The 21,548-nt window shown below is 42.8% G+C and overlaps 1 protein-coding gene across 2 annotated transcripts in view; it reads left to right on the plus strand.

Moving 5' to 3' along the window:
• The window catches only part of LOC139370552 (cytosolic carboxypeptidase 4), a 259,601-nt gene that overhangs the window by 184,618 nt on the left and 53,435 nt on the right, over nucleotides 1-21,548 (plus strand). For both annotated transcript variants that reach the window (XM_071110131.1, XM_071110122.1), the window contains exons 20-22: nucleotides 15,790-15,919; nucleotides 17,190-17,321; nucleotides 17,620-17,796. In XM_071110131.1, coding sequence (XP_070966232.1) covers nucleotides 15,790-15,919; nucleotides 17,190-17,321; nucleotides 17,620-17,796 — 439 coding nt within the window. The remainder of the gene's footprint in view (nucleotides 1-15,789; nucleotides 15,920-17,189; nucleotides 17,322-17,619; nucleotides 17,797-21,548) is intronic.

Raw genomic sequence — 21,548 nt, forward strand, 5'->3', positions numbered from 1 at the left:
GCTCACCATTCCAACTGGCTCACTTTTCTCCATTTCTGAGTCTGCTGGTTCGTTCTGCAGCAGAGCAGTTATATGAAATACTTAAGAAACCAAAATAATCCTACCATAAAAGTACATGAGTACATGATTCACAGAAGTATTGTTGTGAATTTTTAGATACTACTGTTGACCCCCGCAATAACATCTCCTAAACATGTGGATGTGACCAATACAATTGGATTTGATTTGATTATGAGATCCACTTGGTCAGTGTCTCAGGGCTCAATTCAATCGCTCTCACATTGCATTATTCTCACAGTAGCTCTTTTTTCAATGGTTAACATTTACCACACAGTGTTTTTGGACTGTTTAAATCTATACTACCGGTGACAGGTAGACTCTCCTGTTTCCAGTGTTTTGAATCAATTTGCCGGTGTACAGCTTAAACAACGATACAGTGTAAACATTCCTGTGGCGGATTCTATTATATTCCATCCTGAATGGGCACAGCCCACCAGGGAGAGCTCTGTGGTGTTCTAGCATTCAATTTGTTTTCTGGAACCATTATCTGTTTTGGCCTGTAATAGGTCCAGTGGTCTAGTGATTTGATAATCTGTCTCATGCTCCCTGACCTCTGACCCCCCCCCCCCCCCACACACACACACACCCTCACTTCCCACCTGGTGTCATCCCCAACCACCCTCCTCACTCACAATCAACCCTCCACACCTCATCCCCAAAATCCCCCATCACTCACCTCACCTCAACTCACTCACTCACTCCACACCTAGCGTCATCCCTAGACAGTAAATGCCTCCTTACACACTTTGAAGTAGATCAACATGCCTACACCACCAGCAGCCAACTAATTGTCTGTTTCGTTCAAGCATCTAAGCAAGTCCCTCAGCAGGTGACTCATATAGTGTTAGATGGTGAGGGATTTCAAGAGTTACCTCGGAGATACGTAATCAGGAGACAGGAGAATGACTCAGATGAGCAGGGATAGAGTTGGTGTTGATGCATACCACTGGATATTTAAGCAATAAGGCCCGAGGGGGTGTGGTATATGGCCAATATACCACGGCTAAGGTCAGCTCTTACACACGACACAAAGTGGAGTGCCTGGACACAGCCCTTAACCGTGGTGTATTGGCCTTAAACCACAAACCCCCGACTTGCTTTATTGCTATTATAAACTGGTTACCAACGTAATTAGAGCAGTAAAAATAAATGTTTTGTCATACCCGTGGTATACGGTCTTACATGTTTTTAAAAACTTTATTTAACTAGGCAAGTCAGTTAAGAACAAATTCTTATTTTCAATGACGGCCTAGGAACAGTGGGTTAACTGCCTTGTTCAGGGGCAGAACGGCAGATTTGTACCTTGTCAGCTCAGGGATTTGATCTTGCAACCTTTCAGTTACTAGTCCAACGCTCTAGCCACTAGGCTACGCTGCCGGTCTGATATACCACGGCCGTCAGCCAATCAGCATTCAGGGCTCGAACCACCCAGTTTATAATCCTTATTAGACTACGAAGTGTAACACGAGGCAATATGTTAGCTTGTTTGATATGGATAACAACAGTAATCTGCAAAATATTTCAATTTTCAACTGCATTTCATTATCTTTTTAGCTCTGTGTCTGAAACAGTACCTATTTTACAAGTAGCCAACAACACTGCCCCAATCACAGGAGAGGTCTCTGATTGTCATCTCAGCCATTCATTTCGACATATACTGGAACATCAGAATAAGCTTTTTATGTACCCTTGGTCTGTCAAGCTAAACCACAGCCACTCTAACAATTCACAATGTATTTCTTCCTCCGAAGCTCCAATTTTATGCTGCATAAATGAACTACTCAGATGAGCCCAAGTTATTTCAGAGTGAAACAGGCCAATTAGACCGTGGAGGTCAGTGCTGGTTCGGTAGAACTAGGCTTAGACGCGGAATAAATAAAGGAAATAGACTGTGTTTCCATACGGGAGCCACATTGACAGAGACAGTGGTGTCATTACCTAGTTATGTGTTTCCAGGACAGGAGATGAGCACTCTGTCTGTCTGATGGAATGGGGACAGGGAATGCTAGAACTCTCATAGTTTCCATTCCATTCCCCTTTTTTTCGGTGAGACTCGGAGGCGAGGGACGACACTTTCTTGACTTTTAACTAAACTGATTACGGTATCTGGCTTCAACTACCATTGTTATTCTGGGCCGAGAAAACATATGCGCAACAACCGGAGAGAAATGTGCAGACGGCATATGCGAGTGGAACACATGATTTTCCTGAGACTGTGATCAGTCAATAATAATCCCTCTGCATGTGTTTTCTCCTGCAGTAACGATGCTGATCAGAATCCTAGACATCCATGGCATTCACGTTTGGTTAGAGCCATATTGACCTTTAAAAAGTCAAAGTTGTTGTTTCACTCTTCTAGAAATGTGTAAATGTTACTTGCTGGCTGCTCTATGGTATTGAGCTAATAACAATCAATGTGACAATGGTCCTCCTACTGCAGTGAAGACCAAGAGCATTTACATACATCAATACCACAGAGCACCCGCCCTTGGCTCTCACTGCTCAACACTCCATAGAAACGCATTCAATATCGAGCACATTTGTATTACTTTTTACTTGTCCTGTCCGTGCAGACAGACACAAGTATTATCAGCCTACTTCATACTGGCACTTCATAAAGAGATGCACTAGATAAGACCATGAGTGATAGACAAGCACCCTATGAGGTTCTCATAATCATCTCCTCCAGATTGGCTGTAGAAAGCATCCCTTCCATCCCACCGCCCACGTGCCCCTGCGGCTAAGCTGTTTCACTAGGAGGAAGGGTTCTGAGGGGTGAAAGATAACAGGTGGAGGGTCTCAGCTTGCCTCCAAGGTTGTTTGACCTGTTAGCTCCATCACTGTGATTAACATAGAGGTGACATGGTGGTCTTCTGAGTGGCAGGCAGTGTGGAGGGTGTTCCACATGAAACCCTGATGAAGACAGCTTGATGTCGAGACGTTGGTAAATAAATGATTGCATCTGAGCTTTCTGCGGTTTTCCTTTTCTAAAGGGAGAGCTCTGTCATTAGGGACATGCACCACCAGGATGAACTCTGTCATTAGGGACATGCACCACCAGGGTGAGTAGGGACATGCACCACCAGGATGAACTCTGTCATTAGGGACATGCACCACCAGGATGAACTCTGTCATTAGGGACATGCACCACCAGGATGAACTCTGTCATTAGGGACATGCACCACCAGGGTGAGCTCTGTCATTAGGGACATGCACCACCAGGATGAACTCTGTCATTAGGGACATGCACCACCAGGATGAACTCTGTAGGGACATAAATGAATTGCATAGGGACATGAGAACTCTTTAGGGACATGCGAACTCTGTCATTAGGGACATTTCCTAGGGACATGCACCACCAGGATGAACTCTGTAAAGGGTGATGAACTCTGTCATTAGGGACATGCACCACCAGGATGAACTCTGTCAATAGGGACATGCACCACCAGGATGAACTCTGTCATCAGGGACGTGCACCACCAGGATGAACTCTGTCATTAGGGACGTGCACCACCAGGATGAACTCTGTCATTAGGGACGTGCACCACCAGGATGAGCTCTGTCATTAGGGACGTGCACCACCAGGGTGAGCTCTGTCATCAGGGACGTGCACCACCAGGGTGAGCTCTGTCATCAGGGACGTGCACCACCAGGGTGAGCTCTGTCATTAGGGACGTGCACCACCAGGGTGAGCTCTGTCATCAGGGACGTGCACCACCAGGGTGAGCTCTGTCATCAGGGACGTGCACCACCAGGGTGAGCTCTGTCATCAGGGACGTGCACCACCAGGGTGAGCTCTGTCATCAGGGACGTGCACCACCAGGGTGAGCTCTGTCATCAGGGACGTGCACCACCAGGGTGAGCTCTGTCATCAGGGACGTGCACCACCAGGGTGAGCTCTGTCATCAGGGACGTGCACCACCAGGGTGAGCTCTGTCATCAGGGACGTGCACCACCAGGGTGAGCTCTGTCATCAGGGACGTGCACCACCAGGGTGAGCTCTGTCATCAGGGACGTGCACCACCAGGATGAGCTCTGTCATCAGGGACGTGCACCACCAGGATGAGCTCTGTCATCAGGGACGTGCACCACCAGGATGCCAAGGATAAAATCTGACATGTGTATGTTTACTATATCCTAATGGAGAGAAGAGAGTGTTATGCGTGTGCTTTGTAAAGGTAGATAGGGGTCCTTAGAGAGGTCATTAGGGTTTGTCTAGCAGCCCCCTACAGTATAATCTAAAATCTATTTTTTGTTACATTAACAATGTGCACTTTACCCTTAATGTCTATTTCGTAACATCCAGGACTGGCAGGACAAATTAATTATATAATTTCTGTGACACATACTGTAGATCCACACAAAATATTTATTTCAGTGAAGAGACTCTGATGAGTGGTAAGATCAATCATAAGAGCTACTCTCTCTGTCTCACAAAGCCTCATCTAGTTCAGCAAGAACCGAGCCCAGAGGGAAGAGCCCTAGAAGGAGGCTGAGCCCCTCTACTAGTTTTGAAGCCTTTGCACTTAAATGTTTAATGATCTGGATATTAATATTCTGTAATGAGGCATTCATTCTACTTCCTGAATCATTTCACCTATTTTAATTGTAATTATTGGCTAAACAAAAGCAAACTAAAGCATACAACTGGGTAATAACAAAACCCTCCAGCTCAAAAAAGTTTTGCGACAGACGGAACACAAATGTATTTTTATCCTCATCAACAGACAATATGTTTAGGGTTCTACTTGGGCTCCATGCAGCTATCTGATCCAGGCTGCATCACATCTGGCCTTGTTTGGGAGTCCCATTGTAAATAAGAATTTGTTCTTAACTGACTTGCCTAGTTAGATAAAGGTAAAATAAATAAATAATAATAATCGGCCATGTTGCCATGGTGTGTTTGGCATGAAGCTAAAATCCGGGCAGGCCTCTATACTGGATGGCAAAGGGCTGTGTGGAGGGCCATAGACCGACAGCAGCTCTCAGATGAGCAGCAGTACCGTACCTCACCAGCAGCAACAATACAGGTCCTACGTAGGGTTAAGATCATCGTTAGAACCATCTTACGGTGTATCTTGAGTATCCTAACAGTTTCCCAAAAACATTGTTTCTAAATGTGGACTTGAAAACACTTTTCGTTAACCAACTGCCTCAGACCACTCGTAGAACAACTAAGTGCGTTGTTAGATGCTTTTCTCCATCACTTTATAGGGAAAGGGGGATCCCTAGGATCCCTAGTTAGTTGTACAACTGAATACATTCAACTGAAATGTGTCTCCCAAATTTAACCCAACCCCTCTGAATCAGAGAGCTGCCTTAATCAACATCCACGTCATCGGCACCCAGGGAACAGGGGGTTAACTGCTTTGCTCAGGGGCAGAACGACAGACTTTTGCCTTGCCAGCTCAGGGATTCGATCCAACAACCTTTCGGTTATTGGCCCAATGCTCCTACCCGCCAGACTATCTTTCTTCCCTCTTTTTACACAGAAGCTATATCAGCAAAACACAGAATCAAGAGGTTTATCTGTCTCTCTATGACTACCGATAACTTCAGAACGAAGTTGACTACAAATAGCCTACAAAGTTGCCAATGTCTTTGCAATTGTTACAAAAAAGTGAAGAATAAAACAATCCTTAAAATGAAAACGGAGATGACTGCATAAGATAGATAGTGTAAGCTATAGGCTACATAGCCCTATATTTTGATCACATTGAAACATATTTTATGTTCATTCAATTGAATTCTATTTAGCTAATTCCCGGCTACTGTCTGTCATTTTTGTTTCAATATATTTCATGATGTGTAGCATAACATGTACGCAATGATGTGCCAAATCTCTGATTTAGTGCATTGTTATGGGTTATGCGTACTAGAATAATCCACCTCAATATTTGCAGCCATACATAGGTGGCAATATCTCTCTAGGAGCTGATCTGTAGGCAGTATTGTGGAATAATTCTAATGCTATTTGAATGGAGAAAAATGATCAGAGAGCAGCACTGTTTTTCTTTCAATCCTATCCGTATTGACACATGGTGCAATGACACACTGCTTCTTTAGGAAACACTATTCAAAAGTTGGCTCGTAAACAACGAAGCATCTGGTACGATCATCGTAATGCTTAACTTACATCACAACTGGGAAACGGTGCCCAGACCTGCTCAGGTGTCTTCAGAGCCCCTAACAGCATGGGCATGTGAATATGCATGACTGCTCTCTGGCCAACTGCTGGGAGCATGTTATCTCAGCCACTAGAGCCATTCTATGGAGAGGATTCTGAAGTGTTGAAGATGAATCATTTAGCATATTTTAAAATATTATGGTGGTAAGAAAAAAAAAGCTATTTGTACAATAACAGTTTGACTTTGCCTTTGGAAGAAAGATGTAGAGATTAATGAGAACAGAAATATGAATAAACAAAGTGAGTTTAAAAGCTATGAATTTCCTGGGGACTGTAATGGGATAGCCTTTGAAGAGCAGATAATGAAACTGCATTCACATGCCTATTCAAATCAAGTGCAAAAACAGGCAATAGAACGGAGACACACTCCTATTTACTTCAGCTCGTATTGCATTGGTAGGAGGAACAGCTTTTGTTACTCAGACACAGGCTGTGTGTGTGTGTGTGTGTGTGTGTGTGTGTGTGTGTGTGTGTGTGTGTGTGTGTGTGTGTGTGTGTGTGTGTGTGTGTCTTTAGAGGTGGCCATGTGTGTTGAAATGAGGATGTGTGTGTTTTCCCAGAGCCAGAGTAAGCTGCTGCTCATGTTGTGTTCAGTTCATTTCCCTCTCAGTCTGGAATAACACAAAGAGAAGCCCCATCCTGCGGTATCACAGGTCAGAGAGGACCACTCAACCCTCATCTAATGTCCTCTCAACGCGAGGGTAGTTTACAGATAATGACAATAATGTGATGTTTTAGTTTTCAATTTTATTCTGTTATTCCGAATCCCATATCATAGTTGTATACTGCAATTTATACTGTATGCGTACTCGACAAAAGTACATCATAACATTTGATATAACAGGGCAATATAATGAGCTGTTCTGATTACAGTTGTATTAGAGCATCATTTGAATGAGATTTTAAAATGTATACAATGAGTCTTGTTTATTTGAATATTCAATCCAAATGTTTTTTTGTCTTCTCCTCAGAGCTCCACATCAAGGGAGATACTTAACAACCTCCCATGACTTTTCCCTCGGCAGAATGATTGTGCCCAGCAGGCACGAATAAGCAAACAAATGAATATTCAAAACAAAGCCATCCCCCATCTCTATGCTTTGCACACAGGTGATAATACAGTCAGTCCGACCCAGCCATGCACAACAGAAGCTCCGTCAAAACATCTGACAGACCCTGCTTTAAATCCACTGTGAGATTTGAAAGGAAGAGAGAGCATCCAGGAGAGAGGGGGTGGGTGAAGTAGGCACTTGAAACACAACTCAACTGCTGGCTTCACGCTCCACTCAGGCTTGTTGTGGTGGATTGTGGGACGGCAGTCACTCGTAAATAATGCACAGGCGCAATGGCGGACAGGGTGAATGAGTCTGAACCAGCCCAGCCAATCTAGAGTTCCAGAAGAAGATGTAGACCAAATGGCTGTAGAGTAAAGCAATAAGACATGATGATGTGGGTGTTGCTGCAGTTATTGCATAGTGGTGCTGAGTGAGGTTGCCTGGCACTGCCTATCAGCATAGTTGTCACATTGGTGTTCTAGATTATTTGAAGATCCAGTGCCGTAAGTCTCCACTTGCTTCAGTGTTTCTACAGTATGATTCTCCATGGTGGAGAATAGATGCATATAACTGATATGAGTTCTAAGGATATTTTCATATTTGGGCTCTCAGAGTACATCAGTGTAAGACAGTCAGTAAGCGGTTCAGAGGGTTTCTGAGACGGCTTTGAACTCCGGTATGGAGGAGACGCTGGATCCGTTAGCTTAACGGAGAGCAGGGTTTTTGCATTTAAGAGCATTTCAAAACTAACTATCTTCCCAGCAGCTGTCGTCTGCACTTACGTCTTTCCTCTCAGACATCCCGAGGGACACGTCAATCACACAGACAGAACGTAGCAGCAGCCAGAGTTCTGTTAGGGTTTCCATGGGCATCATCTGAAGAGATGAATGCCTGAGTCGAAAATGGTTTAAAGCTATCAGGCAATATTATGGAAGGACACGCTTTGTGTAACAAGCAGGAGCTTTGTTATTATCTCTCTCAAGGTAAATGGAGGGAAATGATACAAAAGAGGATTTAGGAATTTTCAGGTGTTTGTTATCAGTGAGGTAAGAAATGACCTAATTTTTTTTGTTATGTGAACACAAGGTTTATGCTTTTTCCTGTATACAGTAGGCCTGCCTGGTCTCCGGTGATTTGGTTATGCAAGTTTCCCTCCTTGGCAACATCACAGGGATGAAGCACCAGGCAACGGTGTCAGAACCAATCAGCTCCGGTCTATGCTTTCCACAGAGGTGACAGATCGTTATTATTTATCCAAATTGTACTAAGCGTCACAATTACATCATTAATTTGGTTAAAATTACCTTTTTATTTGAGTCATTGAGCAGAACGTTTTAACATTGGATGAATAGCTGATTAATCTTTCAACTGGACAAACAGGGGAAATGTGATTGCCACGATTGGAGTGAGTAACAGAGAAATGCTGGTATTGTTGACATAGCTTTGATGATTTCCTGCCACACGTTGAATGCTCCCGATGTTCAATTTTTAACACCAAGTTGAGTAAAAGCCTTCTAGGCCCTTCAAACGAGATACTATACCAGCTAGCTATGATCATTTTTAGGCCATTGATGTGACGAATAGGCTGTACTGTGATAGAAAAAACAGTCATTATTCATGGACTTGTGTTGATGCACAAATGTCAACATGTATATGGTTGTAGCTTATCTGTCTAGCTATGCACACTATATATACACAAAGATTTTGGACACCCCTTTAAATTAGTGGATTTGGCTATTTCAGCCTCACTGGTTGCTGACAGGTGTATAAAAGTGAGCACACAACCATGCAATCTCCATAGACAAACATTGGCAGCAGAATGGCCTTACTGAAGAGCTCAGTGACTTTCAATGAGGCACCAGATGCCACCTTTCCTACAAGTCAGTTCATCAAATGTCTGCCCTGCTAGAGCTGCCCCGGCCAACTGTAAGGGCTATTATTGTGAAGTGGAAACGTCTAGGAGCAACAACGGCTCAACCGCAAAGTGGTAAGCCACACAAGCTCACAGAAAAGGGCTGAAGTGCATAAAAATGGTCTGTCTCTGTTGATACACTCACTGCCGAGTTCCAAACTGCCTCTGGAAACAATATCAGCACAAGAACTGTTTGTCGGGAGCATCATGGAATGGTTTTTCATTGCCGAGAAGTCGCACACAAGCCTAAGATCACCATGCACAATGCCAAGTGTCGGCTGGAGTGGTGTAAAGTTTGTCGCCGTTGGACTCTGGAGCAGTGGAATCACGCTTCACCTTCAGGCAGTCCGACAAACAAATCTGGGTTTGGCAGATGCCAGGAGAACGCTAGTGCCAACTATAAAGTTTGGTGGAGGATGAATAATGGTCTGGGGCTGTTTTCCATGGTGCGTCGTCTTAGGCCCCTTAGTTCCAGAGAAGGGGAATCTTAATGCTACAGCATACAATGACATTCTAGACGATTCTGTGCTTCCAACTTTGTGGCAACAGTTTGGGGAAGGCCCTTTCCTGTTTCAGCATGACAATGCCCCCATGCACAAAGCGAGGTCCATGCAGAAATGGTTTGTCGAAATCGGTGTGGAAGAACTTGACTGGCATGCACAGAGCCCTGACCTCAACCCCATCGAACACCTTTGGGATGAATTGGAATGCCGACTGCGAGCCAGGCCTAATCGCCCAACATCAGTGCCCGTCCTCACTAATGCTCTTGTGGCTGAATGGAAGCAAGTCCCTGCAACAATGTTCCAACATCTAGTGAAAAGCCTCTCAGAAGAGTGGAGGCTGTAATGGCAGCAAAGGGGGGACCAACCATGTAGTGTATCCTCTCTCATTGACCTGAATATGAAATGGCATTTTGTGCTCTTTGAGTGCATCAACCACCAATCGCATGATTTTATCAACCTCTCTCCTGCTCTGCTCTCTGTGGGCTGTATTTGTGTTGTTGATGGATGGAACATGTGTAACCTTTGATGCTTTCTCCTGTGAAGAGGAGCCATGTGACATGTGTGTTCCATAGCTCAGACAGGAAGGACATTGATGTGTCAGATCAATCCGCAATGTACAGTATGTCCAAGAACCCATGACTCTCTCCTGGGAGGTCTGCCATGTCAGCCACATTTACAATCTCCTTTAAAGCCAGCCCATCCTCCATAGTGATAGCCGTTGCCACGGACGGAGAGAGCGAGGGAGATGGGACGGAGGTGTCAAGGCTGCTCCCTCCCCTGCTCACCTGAGCCTCTATCCTCTATCTGTGAAGCCATCAGAGCACTCCAAACAAAAGGAAAATGAATTTCCACTTTCCAATTCCACCAGTTAATGGGACTCACCCATGTGCTGCCAGACAGAGCGCTTCCCCCTCCCAATAGTGATAAGAGCTCCAATATCTGCTCAATGTTTTCCATTAGTTTTAAATGATAAACTCTGGGATACAGTAACAGTGATTTTCCATCCTGGCAATGCTTAATGCTTAAATCCGAATCTGTGGCGTGGTGGGGTGCAGTGACTTTGAGGTCGAACTAAATGCTCATTGTGCACATCCATGTCTGATGGAGATTTGAGGGTGAAACTAGGATGTAACCCCATTAGACGGGGCATAGAAATCTATTCATCCCCCTGAACTGGCGACTCCCTGTAACAAAACTAAATTGAACTGTCTTTGTCTGGGATGTAAAGTGGACCCAGCGGCAGATTGCTTTGTTTGTAAAGGACAGGAGGTAGACTTCTGTGTCCAGGAGTAAAAAGAATTCATTCATTTTTCATTTATTTAGAAAATTAATTCCGTCAAATGCTATAAAGAGATGAAGGTTCTTTTTGTACCCTGACATCTGTTATAATGGTGACTGAAGAAATATCAGACTCTGTGAGACTACAAGTAAACACGTTGTATGAGAACAAGATAGTAGTGCCAGTCATCGACTTTGTGAATTGACAGAAAATCGATGGATTGAGATTATTGATCGCATAACACGTCCACCCTGTTACCTATAGATAGACAGGCTAGAATAACACATTAACCCTGTTACCTATAGATAGACAGGCTAGAGTAACACATCAACCCTGTTACCTATAGATAGACAGGCTAGAATAACACATCAACCCTGTTACCTCTAGATAGACAGGCTAGAATAACACATCAACCCTGTTACCTATAGATAGACAGGCTAGAATAACACATCAACCCTGTTACCTATAGACAGACAGGCTAGAATAACACATCAACCCTGTTACCTATAGATAGACAGGCTAGAATAACACATCAACCCTGTTACCTATAGATAGACAGGCTAGAATAACACATCAACCCTGTTACCTATAGACAGACAGGCTAGAATAACACATCAACCCTGTTACCTATAGATAGACAGGCTAGAATAACACATCAACCCTGTTACCTATAGATAGACTAGGCTAGCAATGAACAACTAATGATCAAACCCTGTTACAACTGGATAGATAGACAGTCAACCCTGTTACCTATAGATAGACAGGCTAGAATAACACATCAACCCTGTTACCTATAGACAGACAGGCTAGAAAAGTTTCAACAATGTTTTTGTTTTGCATTGAACTTCCAAGTGTTGTCTAATGATCAATTAGCCTTTTAAAATGATCAACTTGGATAAGCTAACACAACGTGCCATTGGAACACAGGAGAGATGGTTGCTGATTATGGCCCTCTGTACGCCTATGTAGATATTCCATAAAATAATTGTCCGTTTCCTGCTACAATAGTCATTTACAACGTTAACACTGTCTACACTGTATTCTGATCAATTTGATGTTATTTTAATGGACAAAAATGTTGTTTTTCTTTCAAAAACAAGGACATTTCTAAGTGTCCCCAAACTTTGTAACGGTAGTGTATATCTTTCAAGTATGCTGTGATGTTTAACGTACTATTTCAATCTATCTAATCAAATAGAATCCACAGATTGCGAGTTGAAGATAAATCCTTTTACAAAGACTATTAGTAATTGATTGACCCGGTCTCTTCAGGTCTCCTATCAGTACTATTTCTAGGGTCAGTTGAAGATCAATGTTATGCATTTTCAGCCACTTCCTCTCCTTGTTGTACATAACAAGCTTCCATTCCCTGTCATAAGGGGATTCATGACTGATTTAAAAGGAAATCATCAACCCTGTTATGGGCAATCATGTTACTTTATTTGGCACTTGATGGGCAATTACTATAGTAATTTTCTTTTAACGTCTTGAGATGGGAAACTTGTTTTTTTTAATTAAGTTGGACATGACAGAATGTTAAGTGAGATAAAATGAAGTGAAATCAAACTTTTATTTTGACCAAGTTACACTTCTCAAAAAGCACTGAATTGGTGGAACGACCCAGCTGTTACTGTCAAAGATCTGAGTGACTCCCACATCCAACACACACAGAGAGATACACTCATTTAGTGTGATGTTGTATAGATGACCATTATATTCCAATCCATTCACACGTGATCAACTCTGTTTCTAATTAGATCCTATAAGAACATTACTCCTGCTTGAGTAAAAATCTGTTGGAGCTCAGTCCTGCATTAATGAACTTAAATACAGTACATCTGGGCAAAGTTTTTTAGAGACGTTAGGAAGGCCTGGAGTACAATTTATCTCAGCACAGATTTCTCAGGTTTCTGGTGTAACGGTAGTTTGCTATCCCCAACCTGAAATGACTGAGGAACAAAATAATCACATGTGCAAAGATTCACTATATTGGATCAGTATCACACTGTAGTTAATATGAGACGCATTGAAAAATGTACTTCAGATGAAGAGTTCAACATTCAAAGCTCACAAATCTGACTTTAATGTATTATACTGTGCGTTATGGTGAGATAGATCGAGCTACATTCATCATGTCCGTCACTCTCATGACATGTACGTATTAGATCTATACCCACCCACTTACTATTCCTAGTCATCCAGTTTGTTGAATTTGTGAGCATAATGTGGGATGGCCGGCGGACATCTTGCAGGCTGTGAAACGGGGATGGGCTGTCAGACTGTAACGCACAGTAAATGGAAACAAAATGCTCTGCTGCCCTCGCTCCTCATTGAGTGGGAACTCAAAGGTCTTCATACATTTCTACTGTCATGAACAAAGCAGAGTTTTTAAACTGAAAGATAGAGTCTTTCATTTCTGTGTCATTTTCAGCAAAGCGCGTGGATTACCAAACTGCCTGACAACAGAGGCTTTGTGATCAGATTGAATTAGAAGTTAGTAGGCATGTCAAGAAGGATAATTCGCCAAGTGGAAACGATACCTCAACAGGAGGTCTACTCTATTTTTGGATAAGCTTTTTTTTGTGTTTGAATATAATTTTGTACATGATATTATTGTCTTCTGTACAGCAAGTGAATAGATATAACTTTTACGACAGAGACGGGCAGTTGGTTGATGTCCACTCCAAAGGTTAGTGTCAGTTTGAGTATGTTGCTCCCAGAGAGCTTGGAAAGGTGCCCTTTCAACTGCTAGGTTGTTATGTTGAGATGACTATAGATTTTGATGTCTAATATTTAGGTGCATCAAAACTAGCCTGTAGCTTATTGCAGGGCATACTGTATTTCAAAGGTATTATAGCTGGTCATATCAAATCTAATCTGGCCTTGGTCTGTTTCTGCTCTAGACAGTCATGGTCTTCACTGGTAGCTTCATTATGTGTACAAAACAATGTCGCGTTTATTCCCCTTGAAGTACCGTAAGGTATGGAAACTAACCAGAGGAGGCTGGTTGGAGGAGATATAGGACTCATTGTAATGGCTGGGATGGAATTAACGGAACAGAGTCGTGTGGTTTCCATATATTTGATGTGTTTGATACCGTTCCATTTGTTCCATTCCAGCCATTTCAATGAGCTGTCCTTCTATAGCTCCTCCCACCAGCCTCCTCTGAAATGAACATACTAGTGAGTATTACTTGATCCCATTTAATGCATAGGATTGGCTAGATAAACACCTTCGTGCCACTTTGTTCCACCTTTTCCCTGTGTGTTTTGCAGTCGTGCTGTAGAAATACCAACCAACAGTTCTCGTTCACCACTCAGTCCAATAGTTCTGAGGGTCCAGAACTCAGTAATCAATTGACATCTAACCTGCCAGGTCAGTGTTCTCTGCCTTGGCAGCTCCATGACAGGCTGTCAGTAAAGATTGGAAAGGCTGCCCTCTAGTTTGGCAAGCAATCACACGTTAAACACCCGTCATTTGCCCCTCTCATAAGTCATGGAAAATGATCAAGCTCCTGGCTACCGAAACATGAAGTTTTGCTTCTGGTGTAGCTGTTATCTGCTGAATTGTTTTTATGTTTACCATTTAGTTTGATAATTTAGGTGGATTTAGCACAATTTAGATTGTTTTTTTCCCCCTACTATGTGTGCATTGTATGTTCAAATTGAGCATGACATAAAATGTTACATCAAACTGCTCCATGTTGCTCTACCAGAATGTTCTGAATGTTACACTTCGAAACGGAAAACGCCTGTATGCGGGTGTTAGTGAACGTCTGCCACTAAATGCAGAAGTGCCTAATCTAACCTAAGAGCCGCACCGCCTGACAGTGTGGCACTCCCCAGATGAGTCTACGCAGTATAGTTCATCTGGACTGAGAGAGATGGAAATGAGTACAGGCTACTTTGAAAGCCAGCAACGACAGTTATCACCATTAAATGCAATGTAACACGGTATCATAAATTATGTGATACATTTTTCACCATAAATGTTCATTTGAGACTATTGCATCATATAACTATCGATTTGAGAAAAACAGATCTTACTGTGGCTATGCTCATCAGTCTAGGAACATGGCAATAGGATACTTTCGCCATGGTACATGAGACTGTACCTTTCCTCTATATTTTGTGTAAATCTTATGTCTTACTGCATTGATGTTAATAGGAGATTTCTGCATCACTTGAGTTGCCCGTGCAGCACAGGAGACTGCTGAGGGGAGGACGGCTCATAATAATGGCCGGAACAGATCAAATGGAATGGCATCAAACACCATGAAACCATGTGTTTGATGTATTTGATACAATTCCACTGATTCCACTCCAGTCATTACCACTAGCCCGTCCTCCCCAATTAAGGTGCCACCAGCCTCCTGTGCTGTGCAGATCTCTAGTCAGATTTGGCCCTATGTGATTTGAGTTGCTGTGTGTTTAGTTCAGCAGGTACTGTAAATGCTCTCTACATAATGCCTATCCATTCAAAGGTCATTCATATGATTCAATGCCAACTGCAGGATAGACAGGATAGACATTCAGTATTGCATAAACAATCCTAAAATGGAGGGTATAATTTGACACTCTTGACTCAACTTGACTGCTACTGTGTTGGTCTGCTCAGATCAAACCGAATCGGGTCGCTATTGTTTGTACATGCTGATCTCGCAAACCCTGAGATATGGATGACCACATGTTAGGGTTTTGCAGATAAGTGCACTGAAACGGCGTTGAGCTTTATGTTCGTAAAGAAGACTCAGCAGTATACCTTACAGTGTGTATCTCTGTTGTTGTCAACAGTCACCGCTGCTCTCTGAACGGTGAAGATCTCAACAGACAGTGGATGAAGCCTGATCCTGTTCTGAGCCCTACTATATACCATGCCAAGGGCTTCCTCTACTACCTCAACAGCATCGGCAAGACACCCCTGGTGAGACATGTCACTCAACAGCTCCACACTTCAATTCACAAGCATTTGTACAGTCTTTTGGGTTCCAGAAGGGTTCTTCGACTGTCCCCATAGGATAACTATTTTGGGTTCCATGTAGAACCTTCTGTGGAAAGGGTTTACAAAACCCAAAACCTGGAACCAAAAAGGGTTCTCCTTTGGGGACAGCTGAAATAAACGTTTAGGTTCTAGATAACACTTTCTAAGAGTGTAGAACAAATAGATAGCTCTCTTTCACTCTCTCGCTTTCTCTCTCTTTCTCTCTACCCCACCCTCTCACAGAAATACTCAGACAGCACATGCATTGCTTTGACAATAATTTGATGCAAAAGCACTTATGTTGTTCATTCAGATATATAACTCAACATCCCTGGTCTATCTGATTCACCGCCCCTGAACTTTGTGTTGTTCTTTCTGAATCGACTTATCTTGTTTATAGCTCAGGTGTTCTGCTGTGATCTCTACCTGAACTCCAACAAACATTTGCTCTGTTTCCAGAATGTAAAGCCAGGCAAACATCTAGCTCTGGGTTTCTCAGCCCTTCTTACCACAAACTTGATTGAACTGTTTTAGAACTGTTTAACCTCAGTTACAGGTAACTCATTTATATTATGACAATCTGGCAGGTTTATTTCTGTAACTGAAAATGCATTGCACATGTCTTTAACCTTGAAATGCCAAATATAAGTTAATTATGTCAAATCAATGTTCATAGTGAAACAAAGGTTTTTTTTTATTACTTTTCCTGCCTCAGCGTAAACGTAAAGAATCAGAAACCTTCTCACCTATGGGTTTGATAATTTTTTACTGTGTTGGGAAATGAACAAGTCAATTGTGTGGCAGCAGTATAATTAAATAATTAACTCGATTTGTAAATCAATTGAACCGTTATTTACAGTTTATTATTACCGTAATCACCCAGTGTACCTGCAAATAATTATGAGCATGAAACTGTATTATTATCACTAAACAAAACAAGTGCCTAATGCAATTTATTGATAGTGATTGACTTCTCTTTGTTGTAAATGTTGCTCACCAAAGTGTATTCCACGTGAATTGATGCGGTTAATGCCCACTTTGACTAGACAGTCGACTGCATTTGTACTAAAGCCGCTCTGTTATTATCTCACACAATGGCCCTTAAAACCTTGTCATTTATGTGATCCCCGTTAGATTAATGAGGTTCAACGACGCCCAAAACCTTGTGTTCCTTCAGGGCCGTCATCACAGCTGTGTCATGTTGCCTCCACAGGTGTTCTGTGATTACCATGGTCACTCGCGGAAGAAGAATGTGTTCCTGTACGGCTGTAGTGTCAAGGAGACTGTGTGGCAGTCAGGTTCTGCTGTCAATACTGCCACTCTGAAGGAGGACCCAGGATACAGGGTAGCTATTACTGGATATTTGAAGTAGAATTACTTTAACGCTTGGTCATCATTACCTAGCTACAGTATCAAGCTTTGTTTTGGGGGAAGACAATGTGTCTTGGGAATGTTGTCATGTAGTTAAAAACGATGAATGTATATATTCTAAATCATTTATCAATCATTTATTAGAGCTTCAATGAATCATGACGGTAATCAACCTTTCTTTATCTATGTTATTTGGGCTAAACCGTGTAAAGAATACCCATCCCTGCACCTGTATTAAAGCCCATTTCTTCTCGCTCTGTCTTTGTCTCCAGACCATCCCTAAGACTCTGGACCGGATAGCCCCAGCCTTCTCCTTTAACAGCTGCAACTACCTTGTGGAGAAGTCCCGAGAGGCCACAGCCCGGGTGGTGGTCTGGAGGGAGATGGGTGTGCTCCGGAGCTACACCATGGAGAGCACCTACAATGGCTGCGACCAGGGCGTCTTTAAGGTTGGCACACAGAGACCGCTGTTATAAGCCCTGGCTTAGTGTATATGTTTGTAGAAGTCAACGTCACTCTTTACGATGTGCTTCATGAGTCTGTGTTGGGGCCAGTTCATTGATACGTTGGTGCAGTAGGACTATTTCGTCAGCTGTGGAAGATAATTGGTTTGAGTGCCTTGTCCTAAATAGACAGAGAAGGATAGCTCTTCAGAATGCACCGATGCTTTGGCTTCCTCTGGGATTGTAGTGGTATACAATCAGTGTTCCCTCCCTGAGGCACAAACACTCACACCTCCTTTGAGAAATAACAGTAGAGTAGAAATATTATGTTTGAATAAGCACAGTGGATATCAACAGAAGACTCATACTAGTGTATCTTCTCATGCTACATCTCTTGAGAAGAAATGGTTCATATATTATGAAGAGGGGGAGAAAGGAACACCTCCCAAAAGCAACATGGGTAATTAGGCTTGCACTCCTAAAGTAGTCTTAAAAAGTTGGCCTGTAAACTAGACCCACTTTTGCAGTAGTTTTCTTTGACCTATAAATCATTTGTCTTTATATGAGCAGCGGAACTTTTCACTCTCCTCGTGCTATGATTTTTAACAGTAGTTCTCCTATAAAGACAATAAGAAATAAAAATGTCTTAGTAAAGGTTATTCGGTCCATGGAAGAAAATATGTAGCTACAGTGCCAATGTTTCTCCCATGACAAATATTCCACTAACCTTAGCTGTACTGTAGTAGTCTTGGGAGGGAAGTGTTGGCATAACAGTGCAGGTTTTGCAATCCTCACGTGCCCATGGATCCCTCCATTTGACCTTACCCCAAACATCCCCTACCTACCTCTTCCCCCCCTTTCAACTCCCCCCATGCAATGATCTCATTGGAGGAGAAGCCTCCCCCTCTCTCTCTCCTCATTATAGCCTGCAGAAGGTAATAATCATTTATTGCACTGCTGATTGGTTCACATGGGGTTTTTTGTAATCATGTTTTAAAAGCTACTAGGCAATGTCTCCCAGGTGATTTCACAAATTTTGCCTGCATTTTCGATGATGCAGAATAATTTTTGATTTTTATTATTTAACCTTTATTTATCTTATATACAGTGTATATATATATATATACTGAACAAAAATATAAATACAGCATGCAACAATTTCAACATTTTTACTGAGTTACAGTTCATATTAGGAAATCAGTCAATTGAAATAAATAAATTAGGCCCTAATCTATGGATTTCACGTGATTGGGCAGGGGCCAGCCATGGGTAGGCCCGGGAGGGAACCAGGCACATCCACTGGGGAGCCAGGCCCAGCCAATCAGAATGAGTTTTCCCTGCAAAAGGGCTTTATTACAGATATAAATAGTTCTCAGTTTCATCAGCTGTCCGGGTGACTGGTCTCAGACGATCCCACATGTGAAAAAGCCAGATGTGGAGGTCCTGGGCTGGCGTGGTTACACGTGGTCTGCGGTTGTGAGGCCGGTTGGACATACTGCCAAATTCTCTAAAAAGATGTTGGAGATGGCTTATGGTAGAGAAATGGACATTCAATTCTCTGGCAATAGCTCTGGTGGACATTCCTGCAGTCAGCATGCCAATTGCACACTCACTCAAAACTTGAGACATCTGTGGCTTTGTGTTGTGTGAGGTTTTGGTGCGTATCTCAATTGTCTGGGATTTTTATTTCAGTTCATGAAACATGAACACCTTACATGCTGCATTTATATTTTTGTTCAGTATATATATATATATGCTTCTTTCACATAAACATAAAAGTAAGCCACGTCATCTTCCTTTATTCACCCTTTTCAATCCATCTTTAAACAGTGTTCGACTACGAGTAAGTACTGAAGATTCACTTATGATCATCAGTGTGGGCAAACAACCTTGGTGAACAAATTACACATAATGTTCAGACCATCAGAAATAAGAGACATTAAATTGGGCCGCAGAGGCAGCCAGTGGATAGGTGGGCACATTGCCAAACTACCTTCCCCTCTTTAGATGAGTGCCATGGGTCCGTTTATGCCCACAGTTAATCTTGACCTTGGTGGTAATATCTTATTGTATGGTATATTTATGCCGTAACTTTCTATAGCATAGATTTTTCAGAGTGAGATAAAGGCTGTTTCATAGCAGAGTGTTCCTGAGCATGAAGAAATAAAGTTGAGTCAATGAAAGATCACTTTCATATGTATATGAGGAGGATTTAGGTGTTGATTACATGTTAAAGTCCTCTATTTTAACCCCCACCAAAAAAGTCTACTGTTAAACTGCCTTCATAGTTTCATGTAATTCCTGATTTAAATGAGATTAGAAGATCCATAAGTGATGGAACTGTCTCTGTAGAATAGAGCAAGCACATTTTGACAGCAATACATGCTGATCAATGGAATTCGAACAAATCGGCGGTCCCCATCGGAGACCCTTTGAAAAAATATTTTTGGTTCCAGGTAGAACCTTTTTGGCCTCCATGTAGAACCCTCAGTGTAAGCTATAAAGAGTTCTACCTGGAATCAAAAAGGATGCTCCTATTGGGACACCCAAAGAACCCTTTTAAAACCTTTGTTTCTAAGTGTGTAGCTATGCTACCAACTTATACGAACGGGAGTTCAGGCAAGAAACCCGAAAAGGACAACTTCTAAATATTATGCAGCGAAAAACAGCCAAATACAGTATATCAAAATCTGATTTTAGTAACCACATTGTGACCAGTTAGAGCACATACAGTACATGACGGATTCAATGAATATCCATTTTCTTCCACACAATTTTTTTCATGGCCGCCAATTATGGCGTCCTTGTTCTTTCCCCCAAGATCTGCGCTCCATTGCCCTCTTTACCGCATGTACAGTTGAAGTTGGACGTTTACATACACTTAGGTTGGAGTCATTAAAACTTATTTTTCAACCACTCCACAAATGTCTTCTTAACAAACTATAGTTTAGGCAAGTCGGTTAGGACATCAACTTTGTGCATGACACAAGTCATTTTTCTAACAATTGTTTACAGACAGATTATTTCACTTATAATTAATTGTATCACAATTCCAGTGGGTCAGAAGTTTACATACACTAAGTTGACTGTGTCTTTAAACAGCTTGGAAAATTCCAGTAAATGTCATGTCTTTAGAAGCTTCTGATAGGCTAATTGACATAATTTGATAATTGGAGTTGGAGGTGTACCTGTAGATGTATTTCAAGGCCTACCTTCAAACTTCAAACTTTGCTTGACATCATGGGAAAATCAAAAGAAACCAGCCAAGACCTCATAAGAAAATGGTAGACCTGGTTGTATGGTAGACCTGGGGACCCTCTCTGCAGGCCCTGGACTGGGGACCTTCATTGCAGGCCCCAGACTGGGGACCCTCGTTGGAGGCTCTGGACTGGGGACCGTCGCTGGATTCTCCGGACTGGGGACCGTCGCTGGAGGCTCCGGCTGGAGACTGTCGCTAGAGGCTCCTGACTGGGGACCGTCGTTGGGGGCTCTGGACTGGAGACCGTCGCTGGAGGCTCCGGACTGGGGACCGTCTCTGGAGGCTCCGGACAGCGGATCGACGCTGGAGGCTTCGTGCCATGGATCCTCACTGCAGGCTCCGGGCCATGGATCCTCACTGTAGGCTTTGTGCCATGGCTAATCACTGGAGGCTTCGTGCCATGGCTCATCACTGGAGGCTTCGTGCCATGGATCTTCACTGGAGGCTTCGTGCCATGGATCATAACTGGAGGCTTCGTGCCATGGATCATCACTGGAGG

Source organism: Oncorhynchus clarkii, chromosome 2 (genome assembly GCF_045791955.1).
Source record: "Oncorhynchus clarkii lewisi isolate Uvic-CL-2024 chromosome 2, UVic_Ocla_1.0, whole genome shotgun sequence".
NCBI classification, from domain to species: Eukaryota; Metazoa; Chordata; class Actinopteri; order Salmoniformes; family Salmonidae; genus Oncorhynchus; species Oncorhynchus clarkii.